General features: G+C 44.3%; 1 protein-coding gene across 2 annotated transcripts in view; it reads right to left on the reverse strand.

The window, feature by feature from the left end:
- The window catches only part of ACTN4 (actinin alpha 4), a 298,634-nt gene that overhangs the window by 223,186 nt on the left and 50,042 nt on the right, over positions 1-25,406 (reverse strand). For both annotated transcript variants that reach the window (XM_085625020.1, XM_085625021.1), the window contains exons 2-3: positions 6,011-6,125; positions 5,601-5,720 (exon numbers count right to left, since the gene is read on the reverse strand). In XM_085625020.1, the coding sequence (XP_085481146.1) occupies positions 5,601-5,720; positions 6,011-6,125 (235 nt within the window). The remainder of the gene's footprint in view (positions 1-5,600; positions 5,721-6,010; positions 6,126-25,406) is intronic.

The raw sequence follows: 25,406 nt of genomic DNA on the forward strand, positions 1-25,406 counted from the left end.
GTAGCTTGGTCGAGCAGTAAGGCAGTATCAGAGGACAGTGTAAAGAATTTGTTGCACACACTCAGCCAGCAAATGGTCTCACACACTCAATAACTGAACTCTAGGCCAATGGTTTATATATAAAAAATATATGCTTGTTTTTTTTTTAGAACCAACAATAGGTATTAAAATATACTTTCTCAGAATGAGATTCTTTATATAAATACTTTTGCAATATGCAATTGACTTTTGTAGAAAGTTACAAGTGGTTGCAATAGGCAACACAATTCTAAACACAATGCATTGAGTTCAATGGAAGTTTCAAGTTATTTGCCACAGATTACTTTTAGGATTACTTTTGGAATTCAAGGACTGGATCCTAGATTCAGTCCTGGGTCAGTACTTGGAATCAAGTGATAAAAGTCGACTTAATTACTGTGATGATTTTTGGACAATATCTTGCTATTTTAAAAGTTGACACTTAGAAAATATTTCATAGAAAACAGTCAATGATTCCCTATGGCAGAAAATTCAAGTTGCAGGTATAGTATGTTCTAGTTACTTTTGTAATCCAGTGCTGGGTGCCAAGACTCAGTACTGGGACCTTTATCCAAAACAGGTAAGTAATTACGTTTTCAGATATTATACGATTTTTAAAGAATATTTAAAGATTGCAGAAATTGACACTTAGAAGAAATTTCACAGAAAAACAGTCAATGATTTCCTATGGGAGAAAATTGGGTTACTGGTAAGTACAGTTGCTGGGCACCAAGATCCAGCGCTGGGAGCTCACCTAAGAGCAGGTGAGTATTTTCGTTTCTCGGCTGATTTTTGGTGAATATTTTAAGATTTGAAAAGTCCACACTTAGAAGAAATTCAGGAAAAAGCCAGTCAATGTTACCCTATGAAGAAAATTGAGTTATCGGTTTAAAAGGTAAGTACTCGACTGGCAGAGTTAAGGTTCTGGGCATAGACTCATGGGTCTCCCAGGGTCAGGTAGGTACAGTTGGTTCACCCTCAGCGGCACTAGGGCGGCCGGGTGCAGAGAGAGTTAGGCCCAATGTTATCCTATGAGGGATAGGGGGGCCTTTGTTGGTGGCTGCTGACTAGCAGGCCACGCAGCTGTGGGAGCTGGGCTCCTGGTCACTTACTCAGGGCAAGTGGGGGAAGTAGATAGATGTAGAGGTTGCACTGCCAGGGCCACTCGAGCGGCTGGGTGCAGGGTGCTTTTGAGCTTCCGGGCACTCAATTGATTTCAATGGGAAATCTCCGGTTTAGAAAAGGACTGCAAGCTCTGGGACGAAGATTCTTCAGGTGCCGCCACCACTTCGAGAGGTAAGATGGGTAGTGGGAGGATAGGTAGGTACCCCGGGATTGGGCACAGGGGGCCGCGGGGCGCCGGGTGCAGAGGTGCCTTTTGGTGTCAGGAAATCTTACCCTCTGTGAATCGCGGTTGGGGGGGCACCTTGTTCTGAGGCTGCAGGCTTCTTCAGGAGTGTCGAGGGAGGTCCTTGGGTGCCGGACTCTGGCTCCCAGTCGCCGTGGGGTCGTCCTCGTGGTCTTTGTTCACTCCGGCACAGGCCAGGCTTGGCTGGTGCAGAGTGTGCTGGGTTCGCGGTTCCGGGCTGCTGCCAGGGATTAGAAGTAGGTTTTGAGTAGAGCCTCTACTCATGGGAGTCCCAGGGGCTTAGAGCCAAAAGGTAGCCAGGTCCTCCGGGGTTTGTGAGGTTGCTGGCCACTAGAGATGCCGGGTTGGAGCAGGAGCAGGTTCGAGGGTCGACAGGCCGGTAGGGCTGGGGCCAAAGCAGTTTGTGTCTTCCTCTTCTTACCAGCTTCAGGGCAGGTCTTCTTTCTTCTAGCTCGTCTTCGGATTTTGGAATCTGGAATCTGGGGAAGGAAGGTTCAGGGTGCCCCTAAATACTAGATTTAGGGGCGTTACAGGTAGGTGAAGGGCAGGGACCAATGGGAGGGGGGCAGTAGCCTAGTCCTGATAGGGTAGGGCTTCCCATCTTCAAGATGGCGAGAGCCCGGAGATGTGCTTCACCTCGCCTCCCCCACCTGAGGGGTGGGGTTGGCAGGTTGTGGGGTTTCCGGCCAAGCTTCCCACCAGAGTGGGGGGTTGCAGTGCCCTGGGGAAGCTCACAGAGGAGGCATGCCTTTGAAGCTTCCCCCTGCCCATCCTGGGGGAGGAGATTTAGCACCTCGCCCAGGATGTGCATTGTTGCAGACCCAGGAGAGCAGGGGCTCTCCTACCCAGGGGTCCAGCAACAGGTCTGCTGTGTGGCAGCCTAGGCAGCCTCAGAACAGACGTGGATTGTAGGTTAGGTTTTAGGGGGCATCTCTAAGATGCCCTCTGGGGTGCTGGGTACATTAAATACCACACAGGCATCAGTGTGGGTTTAATGTGCTGAGAAGTTTGATACCAAACTTCTCAGTCTTCAGTGTTGCCATTATGGTGCTGTGGAGTTCGTGTTTGACGAGCTCTCAGCACCATGTACTCTTAAATGGCAGCACTGCACTTACAGTGCCCAGGAATGGACCTGGGTACTGTAGGGGCACATGGCTCCTGCGCCCACACCATTGGCATAGGGCACCCAGTTAGAGGGGTGGCTGATATATGCCATGGCAGTGTAGGTGATGGGCATGGCACACAGGGATGTGTGCCATGTCGACTCTTTGTTCTGTCTTGCACCCAGACAGGTAGGTGTGTGTGTAGGTGTGTAGGTGTGTGTGTAGGTGTGTGTGTGTAGGTGTGTGTGTGTAGGTGTGTGTGTGTAGGTGTGTGTGTGTAGGTGTGTGTGTGTAGGAGTGTGTGTGTAGGAGTGTGTGTGTAGGAGTGTGTGTGTAGGAGTGTGTGTGTGTATAGGTGTGTGTGTGTATAGGTGTGTGTGTGTATAGGAGTGTGTGTGTATAGGAGTGTGTGTGTATAGGAGTGTGTGTGTATAGGTGTGTGTGTGTATAGGTGTGTGTGTGTATAGGTGTGTGTGTGTATAGGTGTGGGTGTATAGGTGTGGGTGTATAGGTGTGGGTGTGTAGGTGTGTAGGTGTAGGTGTGTAGGTGTGGGTGTGTAGGTGTGGGTGTGTGGGTGTGTGGGTGTGTAGGTGGGTGTGTAGGTGGGTGTGTAGGTGGGTGTGTAGGTGGGTGTGTAGGTGGGTGTGTAGGTGGGTGTGTAGGTGGGTGTGTAGGTGGGTGTGTAGGTGGGTGTGTAGGTGGGTGTGTAGGTGGGTGTGTAGGTGGGTGTGTAGGTGGGTGTGTAGGTGGGTGTGTAGGTGGGTGTGTAGGTGGGTGTGTAGGTGGGTGTGTAGGTGGGTGTGTAGGTGGGTGTGTAGGTGGGTGTGTAGGTGGGTGTGTAGGTGGGTGTGTAGGTGGGTGTGTAGGTGGGTGTGTAGGTGGGTGTGTAGGTGGGTGTGTAGGTGGGTGTGTAGGTGGGTGTGTAGGTGGGTGTGTAGGTGGGTGTGTAGGTGGGTGTGTAGGTGGGTGTGTAGGTGGGTGTGTAGGTGGGTGTGTAGGTGGGTGTGTAGGTGGGTGTGTAGGTGGGTGTGTAGGTGGGTGTGTAGGTGGGTGTGTAGGTGGGTGTGTAGGTGGGTGTGTAGGTGGGTGTGTAGGTGGGTGTGTAGGTGGGTGTGTAGGTGGGTGTGTAGGTGGGTGTGTAGGTGGGTGTGTAGGTGGGTGTGTAGGTGGGTGTGTAGGTGGGTGTGTAGGTGGGTGTGTAGGTGGGTGTGTAGGTGGGTGTGTAGGTGGGTGTGTAGGTGGGTGTGTAGGTGGGTGTGTAGGTGGGTGTGTAGGTGGGTGTGTAGGTGGGTGTGTAGGTGGGTGTGTAGGTGGGTGTGTAGGTGGGTGTGTAGGTGGGTGTGTAGGTGGGTGTGTAGGTGGGTGTGTAGGTGGGTGTGTAGGTGGGTGTGTAGGTGGGTGTGTAGGTGGGTGTGTAGGTGGGTGTGTAGGTGGGTGTGTAGGTGGGTGTGTAGGTGGGTGTGTAGGTGGGTGTGTAGGTGGGTGTGTAGGTGGGTGTGTAAGGGTACAGGGCCTCTAAGGGTGGCACAATGGGTGCTGCAGCCTTTAGAGGCCTTCCCTGGTCACAAGGCCCTGGGTACTAGGGTACCATTTACCAGGGGCTGACATGTGGCCAGGGTTTGCCAATTTGGGTTTTGTGTTTTTAGGGAAGGAACATAGGCCCTGGGCACCTGATTGGCAGGAGTCCAGGGCACACTCAGTCAAAGTACATTCAGCAAAAAGTGGGGGCATACCATGCAAGAAAGATGGAACTTTCTCACAAGTACCCGTAACATTCAAATCTCACATGCCAACTACAGAGTGGAACAGAACATACTGCTGCAGACAGTGAAAGAATGGGAAGACATACAACAGTCCTGCTGTAGCAGGTGTGAAGCTTCCTCCTCATGAGCAGCCAATATTGATAAACAAGTCTTTGGAGTTCTGCTAAAGCACAGCATCATGCCCCATTTACCAGATGGGTGGTACTAGCTGCTCCACTATTCTATAGCTAAGTGAAACCAGTGGTGCATAACCTGGATCAGCACTCAAACCCAGAGCGGATAAAACGTTACAGAAAATGACTTGCATCACTTGGCAGGACAATATGTGGCACTAGGTTAAATAGCTTTCCCTGTGTGAACAAAGCCTTGATTTAGAGTTAGCTGGTGAGAAAAGCAGTACCCAACTTACCGCCATTCGACTGGCCTCTTAACTTAGAAATACCTCAAAGCATCCTACTGAAGGAATGGAACTGGGAATTCAGTTTGACTGAACAGGCTTTCCTTTTCAAAGGGAACACAATCGATGCAAATACACATCTGTCCTACTCTAGAGAATCCTCCCACGGCTCTACACTGAAAACGACAACCGCCATGGTGATAGCTGATCTATACTACTTCAATAACTTTTAAAGTGGGTTCGTACAGCCAAGCAACAAATTGCAGAGATTACAAAGTCAGGCATCCAGAACGAACATGGATGTTCGAAAGTACAGCTACATAAAACGAACCTTGAGAACACTCTGGACCTTGGTGTACATAAGGATCCGGTTGTCAAGACTATGTTGTGTACAAAACATGCTAGGGGAAAGGGCAGGATGTGCATGGAAATCCGCTCCCCATTAGGCACTTATCAGGGTCCACAAATGTAATGCATCTTTCAAATAAGATGGCTTCAAAATTTTGAAACAGAAGGCAAATTCATGGGCTGGGTGCAGAAAGACATGCTGCAAGAAATCAGGAACTGAATATCCCTGAAGTTTAAACCCAGAATGCCATTACTTTAGACTACAGGAAATCAGGTCTTTTTTATTATTATAAGTCGTGAAAAAAAGCAAGCAGATATCTAGCTTAGTGAATGTCGGGTCTAACAACCTATAAAGTTTTTTTAACGCTCCTACTGCCCCGTCCCAACCTGTACAGAGACCAAACAGACAGCTAGTTCAATTAGCCTTTTTTTGGATCAAATTGTTAGACCTACCTGAATGACTAATAACTGCTGTCCTCTCGACAAACAAAGCAAACTTTTGAGAGGTTTCTTCTTCAAAAGCATTTCAGAGGAAGTGGTTTAATGCGGTTTTTAAAGGCCTGGCGGAGTAACTGATAGAGTGGGCATCATTCCAGCTTACCTTCTGCACCAATGGAGACCAACTTCACTCCTTTGCTGGCAATGAAGTCTAGAGCTTTGTTCACATTATTAATCTTGTGTACTCTCATTTTCCCTCGCTCCGGCTTTGGTAACCGCTCTCCTGGTAAGAGAAAACAAGTATACATTTTGTCGGTTAGTGCAGGTCGAAATAATTACTAGCGCTTTGGTTGCTGGATTTCAAACCACTTCCCACTACATGTGCTAACAGCAGAGGGCCTTCAATCGATACAATGGTATGCCATTAAGAAGTAGTGTCTAGGAACTTAAAAACTAACTCTGAAGAAGGTAAATCATGTTGAAATCCTAGACCCCCCTTAACATTAAAGCTCCATTTCCTTTAGAAAAAAAGGCGCAGCACCATTTCATCGATAATGGTCTGCATTGTCTCACCCGATATGACCTCCAGTAGCAACATGAGCTTCAGCCCATCTCGGAAATCCTCGTCGATGTTCTCAATCTGCGTCCCAGCTTTCCTCAAGTGCGAATTACACCAGGCTGTGAAGGTCTAAAGAGCACATGAGATAGATCAGGATGGTGCATGTTTACAAGAGATTCAGCTATAGAGCAGAGAACCAAAGAACCAAACAAGGTTATATTCAGTTATTTTCCAGTTCTTAAAGCATGATGAATATTTCGGAAGAGCTTAAGAGAGAAAGTACAACCAGTTTAAACTCTTGTAAAATTTGACGTTTTGCCCATTCGTTTCACATTCGTCACCCCTTCACTTTCCCCAACATTGCGCCTCAGGCCCTCGTATGCATAATCCCAGTCGGACATCAGCCACAAATGGTCACAGAATAAGAATGTCTTCAGCAGTATAACATGGATCAGTTTAAATGCTTTACTGTAAAAATAATGTGAATACTCTAGCCTCTTCTGCATCAGCCAATCTACTAAATAGACTAATTCTCCCAGAAAGTATTGCCTGAGAGGGAATTGCTCAGTACACCGACTACCCACTGCGGGGATCTGTAACAGGTCTCTCTCTCTCTCTCTCTGTAGGGGCATCAAAAACTGTCACCGTTTCAAAGATGCTTACAAGGATACCACTAAGTGGAATCAGAACACCCTTTTAACCAACAAGAAATAGTTTATGTTATGGTGATGAGTGCTAAAAATCAGTCATGAAGTATAGCAACGACTTAAACTCATGTCCGGAAAGTTTAGCTGCTGAACAATTTTAGTTTTATAGTTGAAGAAAGATAGTAATTACTAATTTTCTGGGGGTGCGGACCTATTTTGTGGAAAGTGAAACTGGACGAACAAAAAAACATACCAGAAGAATGTTCAATTATGGAACAGGAATTTAAAAGATGAGTCGAGAATTAAGGAAGCTAAATTATTAGTAGCTTGTAAATATCCCGTAATGAACAGAAGTGCTCCGACTGCGGTGCACTAAATGTACTGCATTAGAAAATGGTGTCTGAATAGTCATTAAAACTCCATACCATTTTTTTTGTCAAAATGGGGCGGTTAGTCTGCAAGAACTGCTTGAAGTGTTTACATGAAAGACAATGTACAGCTTTCTCTTAATCTGAGAGCAGATGTGCTCTTGAGAGTTTATGAAGAATAGGCAGGTGTACTTAAGACGAAACTGACGGAACATTGCCCAAAAATAATTCTTCCCAGGCAGCTTTTAACTGGAGACCGATCAACTTGGCATATCCTTAGGTAACAAGAATTTCAACACCCCCAGATCAGTACTTTCCAAAACTGAAGGCTAAGCCCTCTGGTGACCAAGCCATGATGCGTAGTTAAGAAGCGCTACTTGCTGCCTCCATCTTCCATATGCACTGCATACATCTGTTTCTTTGCATAAGGATCTCTGGAAGGCACTAAACTCATAAGGGTCACTCAACAATGGTCCTGTATACCACTTTCAAAGAAGGCTATAAAGACTTCCTAAATTAAACACCATGGACGTGAAAGAACTCCTCAATGCTGATAAAAGCCAAACAGGCTGAGTGTTCAAGTACATAGAAATGTTTATTTTGCACATACACATTTAACTGGGTGAGCGATGAAAGAGAAGAGATTAATGGACAGAAAGCAGGAAAAGTAACACTTTATCCAAAGGAAGTGCATTCATAAAATTCAAACACTTAAATAGTACCATCCTTAAATGAGAGCACACTTATGAGCACACACACACACACACCTCTCAACGCACACTTTTGCATATTTTTTAATTATTATATTTTTTTTAAAGGGGGGTGGAATTCTTATAGGCGGGAGAATAGAGAAGCCTTTTTCACAGAAAAATGGCTTTATGTATTCAGGTAACTAAACATACTAAAACACTATTAGCCACCACACTGGACAGATGTTAAGAGGTTCTTAAAATAAAATATAGTTGAAATGAAGTTTGCCCAGTGAAGAAAATCAATAAGTCATGCAGGTCCAAAGAAGTTAACTTTTTTTCATAGTGTATGTGAAGATCTCCAGAGATGGCTCGGTAGTTAGTACATTACATCAGTATTACATTTTTTGGTGAGAAGTGATCTTCCTTTACAGGAGAATCAGGCTCGTTGACAAAGCAAACAATTTATCAATACAGAGGAGCAGAGGTTTTATTAGGCTGGAAAATCATTCGGCGTGACCAACCAGTTGGTGTAATTAATAGGCCTGTTATAATTAACCGGTCTGTAAAATGATATTGGAAATTTGGAAGTGCTTTCTTTTCAAAACAGAGAACTCACTTGGCTTTATTTTTGATGAACAGATATCTACGTAAAAGCAAATTCAAATTACAGGTACATTTAGATATTACATTCAAATACTGGCTAAGATGCAACCTTTTCTGGAAGAGAATCCCTTTATGGACTCATGTAAATGATGTTTTAGCACCTTTTTGTGAGCCACTAAGAAGTATTAAGACTGCTTCAAAGTTAACAGAATCATGTAGCAACAGTGATCGATAACGTGGGACATGAACAGCCCTCCCACTAACTTAAGACACAACACTGGCTGTGGTGGAAGAAAATTTTAAAATGTGAAGTTCCCACTCAAATTATTAGGACAAAACTGAAGGCTAGACCTGAAAAGTAGATAAGCAGAATAGTTTAATATTTCCATGGTAGAGATGTAAGAGCAAAAGGTTGGATACATGTGGAGGGCACCTTATGTTAATAAGCACAATTTCATAAGCAAAACTCTTGCAGTTGAAGGAGCAAGGCTTTATGATAGCTTACATGAAGAAATCAAAATCTGACAATGTTGTCGTCATCTTTAAAAACAATGGGATTCTGTGCAATTTGGCTATTCCAGCCTGGAATGCTTATGAACATATAGATACCATTAGGTTTATTTGCGCTATATTAGTGACGATGACTCACTAGGACGATGATTTTCTTGATCAGTTTTTTCCGTCATCTCCCACTGTTGGCGAGCTTTGAATTTATGAGCAATGCTCTAGTGAGTAACACTACATCATGGTCAGCAATATTAACTGATCCCATTTATGTGCAGAAGTAATTCTGGAAGTGGTGGCTTTATTTCTCAGAAAGCAGTTAATTCTTGAAAATGAATGAGGAGTTTCTGAAAGGTGGTTTAAAAATTGTGCACCAATGAATTCTGAATGTTTAGGTGACCGAAGGGACTGTAGCATTAATTGATCTAATCTTCTCCTTTATTTTGGTCTTGTATTGGTATTGGAACATTTCAACTTCCTTTTATAAGTTAGGCAGGTGCAACATTGAAATCATGCAGAACAAAGACATTATTGCAGTTGAATGACAAACGGAGCTCAAGTCAACCATCGCTAAATTAAAGTTACCACTTGCTCCAGGTCTCCAATGACTATATACCAGGTCTGGGTTTTTAAGAACCTTAAGCATTCAGGGACTTGTAGCCTAGGTTGACATGAATTCAAACACTTTTCCTAAAATCTGAATATTTGTAATGGAAGGCCACGCCTCCAATGTGTGATCTCAGCTAGCATGGAGTAAGTCGTAATGCTACTCCAAAGGAAAACAATTTAGAGCGTTCAATTGGATGCAGCATCGAGACAGCACATATCTAATTTACTTTGTGTGGACATGTTTATGGAATGGTTGAATGCTTCATAGAAGGACAAATCAATGAAAAATAGTAGTAGTCACAAATAAACAAGTTCTTGTGGAGTCAAGAGATATAAGCTAAATTCATGCAAGACAGACTCCTACCCAAGTCACTAATGGTGACAGGGTCATATTTTAATCAGAAACAAATGGCTCACTGACTGATTCAGAAGTGATCCAATCACCCTTGAACATACATTGGTAGTACCTTCAAAAGACTGTGAAAAGGGAAGTTGTACCACAATAATGGATCATATAGAAGGATCCGTTGCCAATACTATGCCACGATTCAGGATTATGACTAAATGATATGGATAACTCCAGCTGTATAGTAATGCATGCTAGTAAAATGTATTCTATGTTGATCTTTATTAGAGCAAGTACAGATCAGTTTTCCTCTTGTTTGAGCTCCTCCTATGAATGTAGTCAGTCCAAACATATACTCAGCTCACAGTAAAAGTAATTCAACTGCTCACACACTTAAAGCACCACAAAATTGCAGAACACACTAAAAGCAACCTTGGAATGCCCCTACATTTGGATGGTGAGAAACCCAGAATACACTAATCCACATCCAACAACTCTAACTAAACAAACCTAAAGAAAAGCAAAAGGACTTTTCTCATCAAAGGAAATTTATGAACAAGCAGAATGCTGCTTGCGTTCAGATACCAAGCACGCGCAGGAAGCTGCCACTATAGGGCTGTCTATTGTTGCGGTCTAGTCTGAAGACGAAAAAAAACAAAATCCCACTTTGCAAAGTAAAGAGTGAAACGATCACTTCAAATATGTTATTTGCAGGCCTTTAAGACTACTTTATGTTTTTGAAACAATGTACATAAGTTCTGACAGGACTCACTCATGTGGGCAGTGTGTGTGTTACAGATGCTATGCCTCCTTTAAGTGTACATAAGTGACAGGCTTGGCAAGCGCGTGCATTTTGTGGTAAGCTGCCCTTCTGAAGAAAGCCCTGGGCTTCTAGAACCGCCATCACCTCTGTGTGCTGTTTTGTCCTTGGACGATTGCTTTCGTACAGGAAGCAATGCCCTCAAATTCGTGGCATACCAGTAAAAATTATACATAGGAGGGTATGCTCATATTTGTGTTACTGTTACCTACTGTTAACAAGCACTCTGCATTTTTGTCCATGTTTTCTGTATTGACAGTTGGTCGGGTTTTTTTTTGGGGGGGGGGGGTTGTTTACAGGTGGAAGTGAGCAGAATTATACATAGCCGTAATTGCCGCACCCAGGAATCAATCTCCAGAGAATGTATCGATCAGGCGTGGGACACGTTTGTCATCATTTCTCTGTTCGATACAACCTTGGAAATCTGCCATGTTCATCAAACTCCACCGTGATTCAGATACAAATGGGTGCCAATGTCAGACCTGTTCCTCACTGGGTGCTTACAGATTTTGCTCAATAGGGCAATAAGCAAGATTTCGCAAATCGTGCTTTGAAAGCAGCCCGAAATGTATGTGAACACATACGTTCTTACCGATGCTCTCAAGGTCAGAATGTACTACATTATGCTGAACAGCTTTTTTTTCATTACACATACACCGTGCTTGGAACGCACAAGTGTCAGCGTAGGCTTTACTCTTACTTCATAAGAGGATTTTATCAAAAGGGTCAGTACGTTTACCAATACTACAGACGCTGTTCTTATAGCTCCCCTCCCCACACCCCCCTCCTTAATCACCGGTGCGCAGATCAGCGCTACAGTAGGTCTCTTCTACCTCCTATGAAAGAACAGGCCGGTCCCCTCCCTGTGCGTTACGGCGACCAGGACGTAGAACAGCATGAATGAACAACAAGCCCTTTTCTACCCTCCAAGGCGCTGGCCAATCCGCAGGAGCCGTTGTGAGCTCAGCTTCGGGGAATGTGACACAGACAGGTTTTACACTCAGGATGTTGATCTGTGCCAATGCACAAAAGCCCTAACTGTGGACTAATATGTGACCAGCTGAAGAGAACCGGTACATGGGGGGGGGGAATGCCGGCGAGCTCCAGAGCGACATTCCTGACAGAGGCAACAAGACTCCCGGCCACCAGGCTTTCCCACGGGCACATGCGATAGATTTCAAGATCACAAAAGGGGCAATTCGTTCACCGAGGAATGAGCACTACTGATGCACTCGGTGTGAAGGGCACGGAAGGGTGAACACTGAAGAGTTTGTAAAGGCATCAGGTGGCTTTTAAAAGCCCTTCGGGAGCATTGTTGCTATAGGTCAGACGATCCTCGCAAAAAAATCCAAGCAAAATCTGCACACAAGTAATAAGCAATCATTGGCAACGCCAACAGTTCTGGCACTAACAAGCTGGTGCTAAGCTTTTTCTCTATTTTAAGGTTAACTACAAAAAAAGACCAAAAAAACCCATACCGTCAACTAAAACCGGTCTGCCATATGCTTCCAATGAAAATGTTTTAAGTTATGAAATAATTAAGCATTGTATACAATTTTAACAGAATAGTACGAGTGCTCCAATAGCATGTAGGATTACTTGACACAGGTACTTAAAACAGAAAGATAAACCCTTTTCAGTTTTAACGCTCACAGGAATGTCTTATTTCTATTAGCTAAAAGAAAAGGTGCTGTTTGAGTTGATTTGGGTTCCATCCATTTAGTCCACGATAATTTTTCCCTTCCACCAACGTGGTTTTTGGTCATTTGCTGCAGGACAGTCTCACTATCCGAGTCTATTCACGGTAAACTTAAGGAAACTGAGCTGAACCGGTTTACCACCAGTGCCTGCCTTTTAAGTTAAGGCCACTGTGGTGCAGGTAAGGGGCACTAGGCGGATTACACTGGCACATGCTTGTGCAGGCTGCACGTGAAACTACTGTTGTGCTCTGTCCAGTGATTAAACACAGGTAGGCTGGTGCAGAAAAACTCTGGGCCATCATACTCAAGTCAGTAGGAAGAGTAGGTTACTGGAAAATCTATAAGGCTTTCACTGTATTAAACATACATGTTAAATCCGCCTTAAACTACAGTTTAACTTCACTTATGCCTAAACAGTCCTGCAAGGTGTCAAACTGGGGTAAAACATGCACATCGAGTTTGAATATACAGTTCCCAACACACCACATATACATCTTATGGGGCATCAAGTATTGTCAAATTTTTCTTGCGCAGCTCGTAACCAGATGCTAGGCCTTTGTCCCCTACAGGGCCAACTTAATTATGCTGCTCCCCAGCAGAGGGAGAAAAAAAATGTCTCCCCATACAAAGTGAGCAATTATCAGTAACTGACTCAGTTCATGGGAAACAAAAGGGGCGTGTGGGAAATCTGCATCCGATAATTCGCTTGCTACACTGCACCTGGGCTGTGGCAGCTCAGGCCCACAGAACAAAGGCGGAAGCCCAGACATTTTGAACCAAAAGAAGAGGGGATCACCTTCGAAGTTTTGATGGGAAGGAATCTGGCAGTGATGCCAGCTAGGGGTGAAGCAGAAGCCTTCAAATGAGCTCTGTACAGACAAGACAATGTCATTTTGGATTGCCCCAGAATGCTGTACAGGAGGTTTGGGACATTTGTGGGGGGGGGGGGGTCGAGGCATCTTAGAATTGCCCCCCCAACCCCCCCCCCGTGCCTAGAATCTAGAACTTTCCACTCCCACTAAAAAAATCTTCACAAGGTCGAGAAAGGAAAGAAGAACTTGTGACCTAGAAGGCGACAGCAGCTGAAGAATGGCCAGCTGGAAAGAGAAGCAACCTGATTCCTGCCAAGATAGACTATGGACTTTGAATCCAGCTGACCACCAGGACTAAAATGGGTCTCTACAGGGTCAGTGGCACTGGCCACCTCATTGCCCCGCAACTCCCCCCCCCAAAAGGACTAGTTGGGTGAAGACCTGAGCTTCACTGCAACTCCAGGTGCTCTGCAAGACAACCAGAGGCTGCGGGGCCTGCGGGTGTGGGTAGTTGAAGAGCACAATGAGCCATGCAGAGGAGAAGACTGCCACAGTGAGCCAGTAAATCTAGCTGCCAGCAATGTGTGTGCGCTTAGAGGCCAGAGGGCCTGTTGCAAATGCTCCTGGTGGGTAGTCCTCACCACAAGATGGTAAAAAACAACACAAAGAGACAAAATTGGTCTTATGGGGCCAGGGTTATGCTAATTTTAAGATTGGACCTTGGGCTCTTAAAAATAACGAGAAATTGAGGGCATGGGCTACTCCCTTTTTTCTGGAAATCTCCTCTGGGTACGCCTGTGACCATGGGTAAACGTCATCTTCAAAGTATTTCCTGTGGGAGGAGGGGTACAAGGGACAAGTCCCTGAATGCTTATTGCCCAGGGGGCCATCACAAAGACGGGGGAAATTAGCTTTGACCTTTAGATTCCAGCCCACTATCACAGAACTGTGAGGAAAATGTGCTTTTCTTTTGTGAAAGTAGGAGGTTTGCAAGGGATGTTTGATAGGAAACCCTGGTGGGAGCCACACATGTCACCACAACCTGGATTCCCCTGTGTGTGTAGTTTTTAAAATGTGTAGGTTTGCTACGTTTCCCAAGGTGTTGGCTGAGCTAGGTCCCAAAATTCACAGCTACCCACATTTAAAAAAGGGTCAGTTTTCAGATAAACAAAGGTGGTGTGTCCATGTTATGTTTTTGCCTTTTCCTGTCGCAGGCACTAGGCCCACCTACACATGAGATGCCGTTTTCATTGGGAGACGTGGGAATACAGAACAGTGGAATATTTGTTATTACCAATTTTATTTCTCTGCATCTGTGCCGTCAAAAATGTAAGACAGTGTACAAGAAAGAAGACATTAGGGAAAAATTCCCTCTCAATCACATGCTAGTACAAATACCACATATTCAGAGATGTACAATTACCTACTAGTCCCAAACTCCGTATCTAGTGCATATTTCAGAAATGCATAGGTTTTCTGGATTCCATTTTTTAGTCTTTATATTTAACCATATGAATTACTCAGAACCCGGTACACAATGGAAAACCTTTGTAAGGTGCAGCTCAGTTACTGAATTTGGGCACCTCGGGTTCTTGGAAGACCTATAAACCCTATAAATCCCAGCAGCAGGAAGGGTCTAGCGGACATAATGGCATATTAGGTTTGTAAATTGGCCACTGTGACAAAGTTAGAAATGAAAACGTTATCACAACTGGCCTTTTTTTTCTTATTCATTTTTTATAATTTTTTTTATTTCATCAGTTCGTTTCTTTGGGAAAACCTTGAGGGAGCTACACAAATGATGCCTTGCTGAACTCCGCATTCGGTCTACTTTTCAGAAATCTATAGCTTCTCAGATCACCTATGGGTTTCACCCTGATTTCCACAACAAACTGGAAGTAGGTTAAAAGCACCAAAATTAAGGGAAAAGGTGGTCACAAAATTAGGGAAAAAAAGTTGCCAAAACTGCGATAAAAAAAAATAATAATAATTTATTCAGTCTACATGTTCCTGAAAGCCAGAAAAATTGTGTATTTAGCAAAGCAAACCTTTTGCAGATGCAGTTTTTAGGAGGAAAAAACTGACTTTTTTGCTGAGCATCTTTTCCCCCCATTTTTACCCACCCAAAACATTAGCTAGATTTTGGCTATTTTTTCAGCCCCCTCCAGGGAATCATCGAACTCCGAGTAAGTACCTTTGGAATCTCGCGGATGTTGGAAAAAAGGACCCAAATTTGGTGCGGATACCTTATGAGGAAAAAAAGTTATAGGCACCCAAGGAAAAACTATCCCAAATCGATAAAAAGGGCTTAGCATTCTAAGGGGGGGAAAAGGCTTAGTCCATGTGTCACCTTGTTTTACACGTAGTTTGAGAAGAAACAATGGTTTTTTACTTTGCTACTTTTTTGGAGGCTTTGGGATGATATATGCAGTTCCTTACACGTATACTATAGTTATACAGACTAGAACTAGACAACAAGGGCTGGGTTTATATTTGTTATTTCTTTTTGGTGTGTTTTTACATCTTTTGTTGAGACTCAATGGAATGCTTGGCCAGCTTACATCACAAGTTACATATGGTTAAAAGGCGAGGACTTATTGTTAACGTAATGTTGTCGCTGGAATGCAACTTAGTCCACTGGAGAAAATAAATTATATAACAATGCTGTTAAGGGAACGCTATAAGGGTCTAATTGAAACTAAATAAAAGAACAAAATAAAAGAACAAAAATGATGCAAACAGCTGTATGCACCATAGAGAGAGCGAGAGCCATTGCGCAGACATTTTAAGGTTACTACTCATTTTAAAGCTAAGCAGCGTTACAAATCAATTAACATGGACATTGAAGTCACTTCCGGTCATAAAGATGCATCAGTAACTGCAAACAAGATTTTCAGGGAGGCAATTTAATTCTTTCACAGCTCATTTATGAAACCGGGAGGGGCACAAGTTCGTTATTGCTCCATTCCTGTTATGAAAGAGCCTGTCCTGGCACGGCCTGCTTTTCATCTGCCCTACCCCTCTCTGCCTGGGCTGGGCAATCAAGGCTCGGCTGTGAATAAGCAGTTGTAATGAGTGGGCGTTTTCTGCAAAGAGGCACACCGAGCAGGATGTGTGCCGCTCCTGCCCTAAATGGGCGCTTTCTCACTACCTGAAATTAAAGGCGGAGGCTTCGCGCAGCAACTGCTGACGTGTAAACCTTCAAACCCGTCTAAATGACATCATACAAGGCGTGTAGGAGGGGAACTGGGGCGGCAGACCGAGCGAGATTTGGGTCAGCTGCCCAGGACAATAGTTCTTGCAAAAATACTAATTTGAGGATCCCAGCAGTCTACGTGCCACCCCCACCGCTACCCGCAGGCTGTATGTGCAACAGGCTCTTCTAGCTGACCTTCAGGCAGAGCCGGTTATCTCATTACGTCTAGTTCACAAGGTGCCCCCTCACTCCCAGATGAGGGCGAGGCGGCTCGCGCTCACTAGGCTTCTTGTTCTTCAACTATGAGGCAGAGCATTATTCAGCAAGCACTAGTCCCGAGGGGGAGGCGGGTGATGCAAGCCCTCCCTGGACTCTGAACATGTTGAAACTTAACATTTAAACAAACCCGCGTCACATGACGGCCCGGCTTACACGGCGACAGAAGCCGGGCTGGGCCGATAGGGCTTGGTTACCTTCACACATCTGGCGCGTGCGCCAACTGTTGGCAAATACAACGCACAAAATGACCATATATGGGCAAGGCAAGCGAGGGCTTGCACGCGGACGGCACTGACACAACCCGCACCTGCTTTGCAAAGCAGACTCTGGAGCCTGTGAGTCGACGGCACACACAGCCGTGATACCACAGGTCTTGGTGGCTGAGTTGTGCTACGCTGTATATTACACACATCAAGCTATGCTCTGTATTCGTTGCACAAGAAAAGCGAATGCCTGAAAGACAGCAGAGCGCGAAAGGGCGAAGCCATGACCCACTTCTTCAGAGCAGAACTCAACCACGCGCACAGATCAAGTATTGTCAATAAACTAATTCAGAGTGATGTGTGGTAGTCACAAAGCTGCAACTAAACAAGGAAATTAATGCTGGATCTAATTATAAAAAAGAATCCATCTAAAACCTAAAGACGACTCATCTTCATGTAAATACAATTCAGGTAGACCATCATTGAAAATATAGATTTTAATTGTAAACCGCGCAGTCTATACATTGCAGCTGCACTTAGCATAAACATATCCGTTTTTCAACCTAAACACCCTCTTCATGCGAAGTAGCACTAAAGTAAAGCAGCCTTTTGTGACAGGTCACTACTGACGTCTCTAACCTGTGTCTACAAGTGAGGAAGTGGATGGAAATTAAGATACAACTGATTATTCGTTCCTTACTCCATATGTTTTTGTTAGTCTAGCTCGACAACACAGTCGTCTGCTAGGCGTATTGCCAATACTATAAAAATATTTAGAATGGGATTGTGGCTGCACACAGAGGAGTATTAGAACTGCTCACCACATGCAACTAGCACTTCGGTTTATTCATCGGTCTTGCAGGAAGTGCTTCCATTGGAATGCAGGAGGGACTTTTTACACCTAAAAAGGCCACACCATCATAATCATGCGGTTTGTCACATTCAATTCTTTATTTCCTATATGCATATGATGAAGCTTTGGAAAATACTGGCGAACAACTTCCAGCCACGCACGTCGCAGGACTGAAAGGTAAACCTTACAATTGTTAAAAATAAATAATAATGTTGATTATAAGTGATAGGTCAGTACACAGAGAGCCCTGGTCCATGCCAATACCATGTTTATCTGTGAAAAGGCACAGGGATGAGTGCACTGGAAATAGTTAGTTAAGGGAAGGAAGGGATGGGGAAGCCACATGGAGTTTACAGCTTAACTGCAATGTCGATTCAACAATTGTTCTTCGAATACTGTGGTCGCTTATACTTAAATACTAACAGTGCTCTAGTGTTCCCCTGACTAGACCTGTAAAGGCTAAATCGGTTGGGCTCTATTACAGTAGGAAGGGCCGGTTAGCACTGCCAAAATTGATTGACTAAGTCTGTACAGAGTGCAACAGACACAGAAAATGTATTTAAACTAACTTGCAAAACAGTTTGGCATCAGAAACCACCAAAATCCACTTAATGGAGCGTCTAGAAAAAGAGTCCAGAATTAAGGTCAGGTGGTCCCCTATGGACACCTGGTTATGCTGTGCAGTAGTTTGGTTCATGTTGGAGTTGGAGATAGGGTGGGAGAGTTGTGTGGTAAATGAGAACCAAGGCATAAACCACAGTGGTTTAACTATACAAGATTAAGACTAGGTTGAATCGTGTATTGTCCACTTCGTACCGGAATGGTGGTGTAACCTTTAGTCGATCAGTTGCATTGGGAGGCTTAGATCATCGAAATTACAATGCAAACTCCTTCCCTTTCAATAAAATAAGGAAGCAACAACTCCACACTTTCCGGAGGCATTGCATGCTGTAGAAAGAAAAATGCAGGTCAGCGGCTCCGCATTCCAGCTGCAGCCAGCCCTGCAGGATAGGAAACCAGCAATTCCAGTTCTGGCCTCTTCGCTACAATGTGAAAAAGAGAGGTAATGAGAGGGAGGGGTGGGTACTCGCCCAGCACAGCCCAACTGTGAGCAGGCACTGATCATCAACACAAGAAATTGACATCTGAGGGGCTTCAAGAGGAGTCTGTGGTCTCGGATCAATTGCCTATGTTCCTCTCTCAGTAGGGGCGGACAGTCTCAGAATTCCACAAACGAGCCACTGAATGTAGTCAAATTATTAGCAACAGGATTTTGTAAAGTGTTTTTTTCTAAAGTCCTACAGAGAGATCTTTCGAAGGCAGTGAGTCTGGGCCTATGTATTACTGCTTGAGAACAGCAGCAGGTGCCTCAGAGGCTGACCAGAAGAAAAGCCATGTGTTTGGGATCTGGAAGGCAGCTAACAACTTACCTTAATCCAGGGGCGTAACACAGGCCCCCTACCCTCGTGGTGCAGGGGGCTCCTATTGGCCCCATGGTGAATAACTACGAGAAATGGGACACTCGGGGGCACAATCTCATTCTGCAGGGAGGCCCCATAACTTCTGGGTTATGCCACTGCCTTAATCCATAAAGGATAATGGATGCAACAGCCAGCAAATTAATGAGGCCTTGCTTGCCTGGGGGGTTGTCTTGTGATCAAATTGGCTGACTTCAAGTACATGTTTGGACAAGGCTGACATTTGAGGAATATGGGTTTAGTCGAGAGGAAGGTCTGTCTGTAAGGAGAAACGCAATGGTCGTCTACACTGCCTACAGGAAATCCCCATTCTTGCCTGATATGGAAAGAAAGGAGGACAATTTGGAACCTCTGTGGTAGACAAGAGCTGGACAGTATAGAGGTACCCCTCAAGTTAACAGCAAGATATTTCCCATGGCAATCCATCTCGAGGAAGGGACTGAAAGGAGAAACACCAACAATTCTCTGGAGGGTGGTAAGTGAATAACGCACGAGTCTCTCACCAAGATCAATCAACCCAATGGCCCACTTGCAGGGAACGGGTAGAGCAGATAGGCACTCCATCCCATACAGACCTTGTCTTGTAACAAATTCCTTAAAATATTTCCTTTCCAAGATGAAAAGTATTTGCGTCAGCCGACTCATAAGAAGGCCAAAAAGAGGGGCACAAGATTTAACCTATCCCACATCTGCTTGCATTAAAAGTTGTGGTAATATCCACTCACCAGGTAGGTACACATTTCAGGGACAGACCACCATTCAGGGATGATTGAGATATCCTTGCTCAAGTCTGGAATTTGTGGATGTGCACAAGAGATTTCCTCTTTAGTGCAAGTGTAAGCGACTGGGCTTGTGAAAGTGAGGGATAGTATGGCGGAGTGCATGTTTTCGATTTAAGTGTGGACCGTTAACCTAATAGTTGTGGCTATGTGTTATTATACGAGAAACTGAATAAACAAGGAGCCTTGCACACATCCATCTTGTGTTTATTTAGGGTGGTGGGTGGCGTAACGGCTAGAGTAGTCAACCTCAAAGCTGGGAACCGGGTTGGAGTGTCGGCAGGGGCATTCAACGTCCTGTTATTCTAGGCAAATCACTTAATCTCCCCGTGCCTAACAAAAATTAATGTGTCCGTCTGTAATGCTACTTATGTAAAGCGCTTTGAGACCGTAGGGTCGATTTCGTATTATATAGAACTCCAAAAAATTTGAAAAACACAGATGCGATTTCTTCCTCCATGTATCAGAATAGAGGACATGGATTTACAGTGTTGGTATGTTAAAGCCCAGATGTGGTGGTGTACCACCAGCGCCAGATGGTTCAGAGGCACTACTATTGGAGTGCCACTTGAGAAAAGCAGGTAGTATTGGGCACATGGTAAAGAAAAAACGGCAACAGACCTAAAAGACAAATACTACGATTGGTCATCATAGCAATTTCTAACAGAAGAAGCGCGGTTACAAAAATAACATAGCGCCTAGGATATCTACAGGCAGCATAACACGTGCACTAGGTACATGCTAAATTTAAGAGGAAATCCCAGTAATTGTTAGAAATATTCCTAAGGCCCATAGTGCTAGCTCCCATGACTTGGGTGAGTGAAACTAAGATCCACTTGATGCATTACAAACAGGAGTAGCTCAAAAGCTGGGTAGGAATAAGCAAGACCGCCTTGGTCTTAGCTCAAACTTGAAGCCTTTTCTCGTATTTGTTCCAGTAGAAGCAGCATCTGGGTTTTGCTGATAAAAATGTAGAGTTTTGGGGAGAAGCCGCGCAAATTGCCTTCTGGCTCTTTAAACAGCCTTGCTCCAACTCTACATTCCTGACCCTTACACTGTCTTTCCTGTGCATTCTACCGGAGAGCAAGTTAACAAGTCAATGATTAATCTGCTGTAAAAAATGAAAGAATCTCTGCTCCAGATACTCATTTCACAACTTGCCCTCTCAGCTTAGCAACAGGTGGGGATAGGAGAGACACTTCTCACTTGTTATGTCAAATTCTAAAACAAGCATTGGCATAGCCAATAGGTCTCGCCTTTGGGGCCTTATAAGTATTTAGTTATGCAGCACAATATCCTTGGTGCAACACCACCAACTGTTGCATGGATATACACTTATAAGATCCCAAAGGTGAGACCTCTTGGCTATGCCAAAGCTGGTTTCTTTAACCCCTTGCATGCCCGCCCCTTTCCCCGCCCAGTGCCGCGCCTTGCATTAGCGGGCGGAGTTCATGACGAGCTGGACTCGTCATGGGCACAGCGCCACCGCAGCCCATGACGAGTCCAGCTCGTCATGGGCACTGAAGGGGTTAAATCACTCCACCGCCAACCCAAAAAATAAGTTAAAAACATTGTTGTTCACCACCCGATAACATTGAAAATGCTTGTTATTTAATCTGCTCCAACCAACACTGGGAGGATAATAGCAAAAAAAATAATTATGCATGTCTATGTGTGCCGCTGTGAGGTTCCTTGCATGTTATAGTACCTTATGCTGCGGCTTATTCCCGAAATTCCATTTTGTAGCCTTTGCATTTTTGATGCACTTAAATTAAAATACTTCTTAAAGAAATATTCCAAAATAATAATGCAGCAAATAAGTTGCAGATAAGTCGAGGACGGTAATTCGACAAGGAGTAGTGTTAAAGCTCTGGAAGGGTATTTAACAATGTGGAATAAAGCAGCCTCCGTAATGCTTCCTGGTCTGCTCATACATTTGAGGGTTAAAGTATAGATGTTTAGTTTATGTGGTGCCTTTGCAAGAAAGTGCCAAAACCATCCTTCAGGCAATCGGGCAAGAAACCTTGAGGGAGACACCAATTAACTCGCTTCCTCCAGTAGGCTAGCCTTGCGTGATATCAGTAGGGGTCAGGTCTGGACATAAAGCTCATTTCTGGAATTATTTTTCGTCACTAGTAAACGCATTCACAGCACTAAATTTAGGCAGGGGAAGAACGGTATAATTTTGTTAAAGCATCTCTGTATGGCTGGAGGTTCAATTTAAAAAAAAAAAACCAATAACAATTACATTACTGTCCTATTTACTTGTTTTGAGTTGCTGCCATGAAAAGTTTGATGGAGAAAAGTTCCATCCTGAGTTTGTGTATTTCGCATGCAGGGCGCAGCTTCGCTGCTTGGATGTAACCAATGAATAAGTAAAGCTCGTAAAAGCCCTGCTTGAGCGCATAGTTGTGTGCTTTTTAATTCCCAATTCAATCTAAATGAAGTAACAATGCATCCTTCCATACAACAGGGTAGGTTGTCCCTTCCTTTGCTTGGGTTACTCTGTGACCGCTACCCGAAGCTACTGTAGACACCATCATAGGTCACAAGGATTGAACTTTGTGCGCTTGGATCACTGGTGCATCAGAGTAATGTTCTTTGTGGAAGCCTCAAGCCTTGTACGTGGCTTGCAATGAGTTAATCTCGGTTTAATACTTGATCTGCTTGTATGTCGATCTACTTTCTGTCTTTTATGCGAAGACACTTGAAATACAAGTTTCAGTTTTCACTGTAGCAGTGTTTAACTACGGCGCCCTCCTTCTTACCGCTAGAATTCTTAGCTAATAAAAGAATCGGACAAGAAAAGAAGATTAAAAGGGAGGCGAATTCAGACAGCAGAGAGATGTTTCCCAAATGTACAGCTGCAGGAAGCAGCGTTTATTCACGGGTCAGTTTATTGTTTTTTTAAAGGTTTTATATAGCGCGAACTAGACCAGTATCCGAGTGCTTTACATGAGCACCAGTTTCGTTACAGATGGATTACAGTTCGCTGAGGAGGCTGGATTCAAAGTGCTTTAGGTCGGGGCCTCGTGAGCTGCTGTGTGTCGACAATGAGTTAGAGTACTGGTAGAAAATAGACAAAATATTGTATGGCACACAACATATGGAAAGCGCAACACAGACAATTGTGCAAACCCGGTGGATGGAAATCCCAGAACTGTATAAAAATGGCGGTCAAATTAGGAAAGCGCTTCAGGACTATTCTTTTGGTTAAAGGCGCTGTACAAATGGTAATAGCTTTACAAAACATAACAACATAATATAACAGAGTCTGAAATTTCCAAGACCTCTTGGCGCTGTCTGAGAAGAAGACTAGTCGCTATTTCTCTGACCTGTTAGATGGTTCAAAAAGGCAAATCTGAAGTAGCCTGAGACAGCGCTGCAGCCGTGTTCTAAAGAGTCCTTGCTGAGACTGTCCTTGCTCGCTCATGAAAGCGAGCAAGAAAAACAAGCATGCGTGCCTCGCGCTGAAAGTTTAAAAAAAAGCATCAAAGAAAGGAATGGGCGGGAGGGTTGTGAGAGAGAGGGGGAGTAACAGCAGCTGTTTTCATGCACACTCATGCTTGTGGCACCATCCGCCTTGCGGGAGCGAGCACCAGCCAATTAGCATGCGCGCCACTACTCGCTCCCGCAAGGTGGATGCCGCCACAAGCACGAGTATGTGCTTCCAAAAAGAGCAGTCCTCCTATGCAGTGCATGGGCGCTGTGTAGGCAAGACCTAAAAAAAAAAATGGGCTGGCCATAGAAACCAGAAAGGCAAGCTGGGCTCCATAAACCCAGTTCTCCTTGTTGCATCCATTGTCATGACCTCCGGTGTAACGGTCTCACTGATAAACATTCCAATAAAGCCACAAACACTGATTTTTGTGCGCTTTCCAACACAGCTGGGTTTTGCTATAATTCATCACACAATTTTGTTACAACTTATGTTAAGCTGCTCCAGTAGAACTAGTATTAATATTAGGATTAAAGTACACTCTAATCTGCTAAAAATGAAACAAAAAAAGTTCTGCAGAAGCGATTACATAAACAGTTAAAATTGATGCCTCTCGCTCCAGCGTCTAATCATTGCTCGATGATTGGTAAATTAGACTTGCGAGTTAGTACTATAACTGGTCAGATCTAATAATAACCATCTGCCAATTCTTCAACTCACAAGCAAGAGACTAGGTGCTATCAAATGATTAGACTACATTAATCTAAACCAGATGGAGAAAGTTTGCAGCTTGAGCCTAATGGCCTTAACTAGGGGTTTCCAATTAATCCCAAGGAGGAGATGGCAAACTGAGCTATTTGCTATCCATTAATTCGCCAGAAGCTGGAAACTCAACCCAACAACCATAAATTAACACATATGATATTTTGGCACATAAGCTAAAATCAATGGGCAAGGTGAATCTCCCTGGATTGGACACCAAATCTTAATAGGTCTACAAAAAGGGTAATGGCAGCTGCTACATTGTATTTTGTGAAGGACTCCGTGATGGATTTTGATCAATGACAATGCCCGCTTATTAAATACGGCCACCCGCACTAATCTGTGCTTATCAATGTACCAGAAGACTTTATAATTAGATGTGTCAAAGGATAGCAACATGAATATTAAATTCCAATTGGCTCTTCAGCACATATTGGAACAAACATTCTTTGCTGCCCAGTAAGTCCATCAGGACAAAATAGTACCTCAATTTTAACGGACCCACCTAAAAGTATTACTAGAGGAATACTTCAGATATCAGAAGAAACAGGAATATAAATGTTAAAGAATTAAGGAGCCACGATGCATATTTGCCTCCGCTCCACGATTAGGAAAATGAATTATTTATTGGTCAAGGGTTCATATGTATTGGGGAAAAGAAGGCAAGCAGGTTCTACTGTCCTAAATAAAGCAGTTTAGACAACAGACATGCAAGTGGGACACCATCAAACACCTAAGAAAAAAATGAATGCACAATGTAATGGCGCAGTTCTTCTGGCATATTCTTGTCCTGCTATAAGGACGACGTTGTGGGGGTCAGTGCGACCAGGCCAAAAGCCTGTCTGGGCAAATCAGAATAACATAGTTTTTCGGTTTCAGTACAACAGTTCAATAAAATTATGCATGCAAATAGCTTTCCTTCAATGATCGTAGTTCCTTTCATGGACTCATGGCCTCCTTTTTAGGTCTAGCCTACGCTGCATAGGAGGGCCTTTAGCCATCGCTCTGCTTATTTCCAAGCACACATTAGTGCTTGTGGCGGCATCCCCCTTGCGGGAGCGATCAGGGGTGCGCCACGAGTGCAGTGCTTGAAAAGTGAGCAGGCACGCGCGTACTAAGAATGCCCGCGTTCTCGCCAGCACACACGGACGCTCAGACATTCGCACTCTCCAATTGGCTGCTTTGACGTAGAGAGCCTGGCAAAATCTTTTATGCAGCGAAGAGTATTTGTTCTGCTGCGTTAAATGCCAGCCGAAGTCAACATTGCTCCACCAGTGCCTGGCGCTATTATTTTTGACACTGCTTACCTCCACTTCGATG

The sequence above is a fragment of the Triturus cristatus genome, chromosome 9, assembly GCF_964204655.1.
Source record: "Triturus cristatus chromosome 9, aTriCri1.1, whole genome shotgun sequence".
In the NCBI taxonomy this organism is placed as follows: Eukaryota; Metazoa; Chordata; class Amphibia; order Caudata; family Salamandridae; genus Triturus; species Triturus cristatus.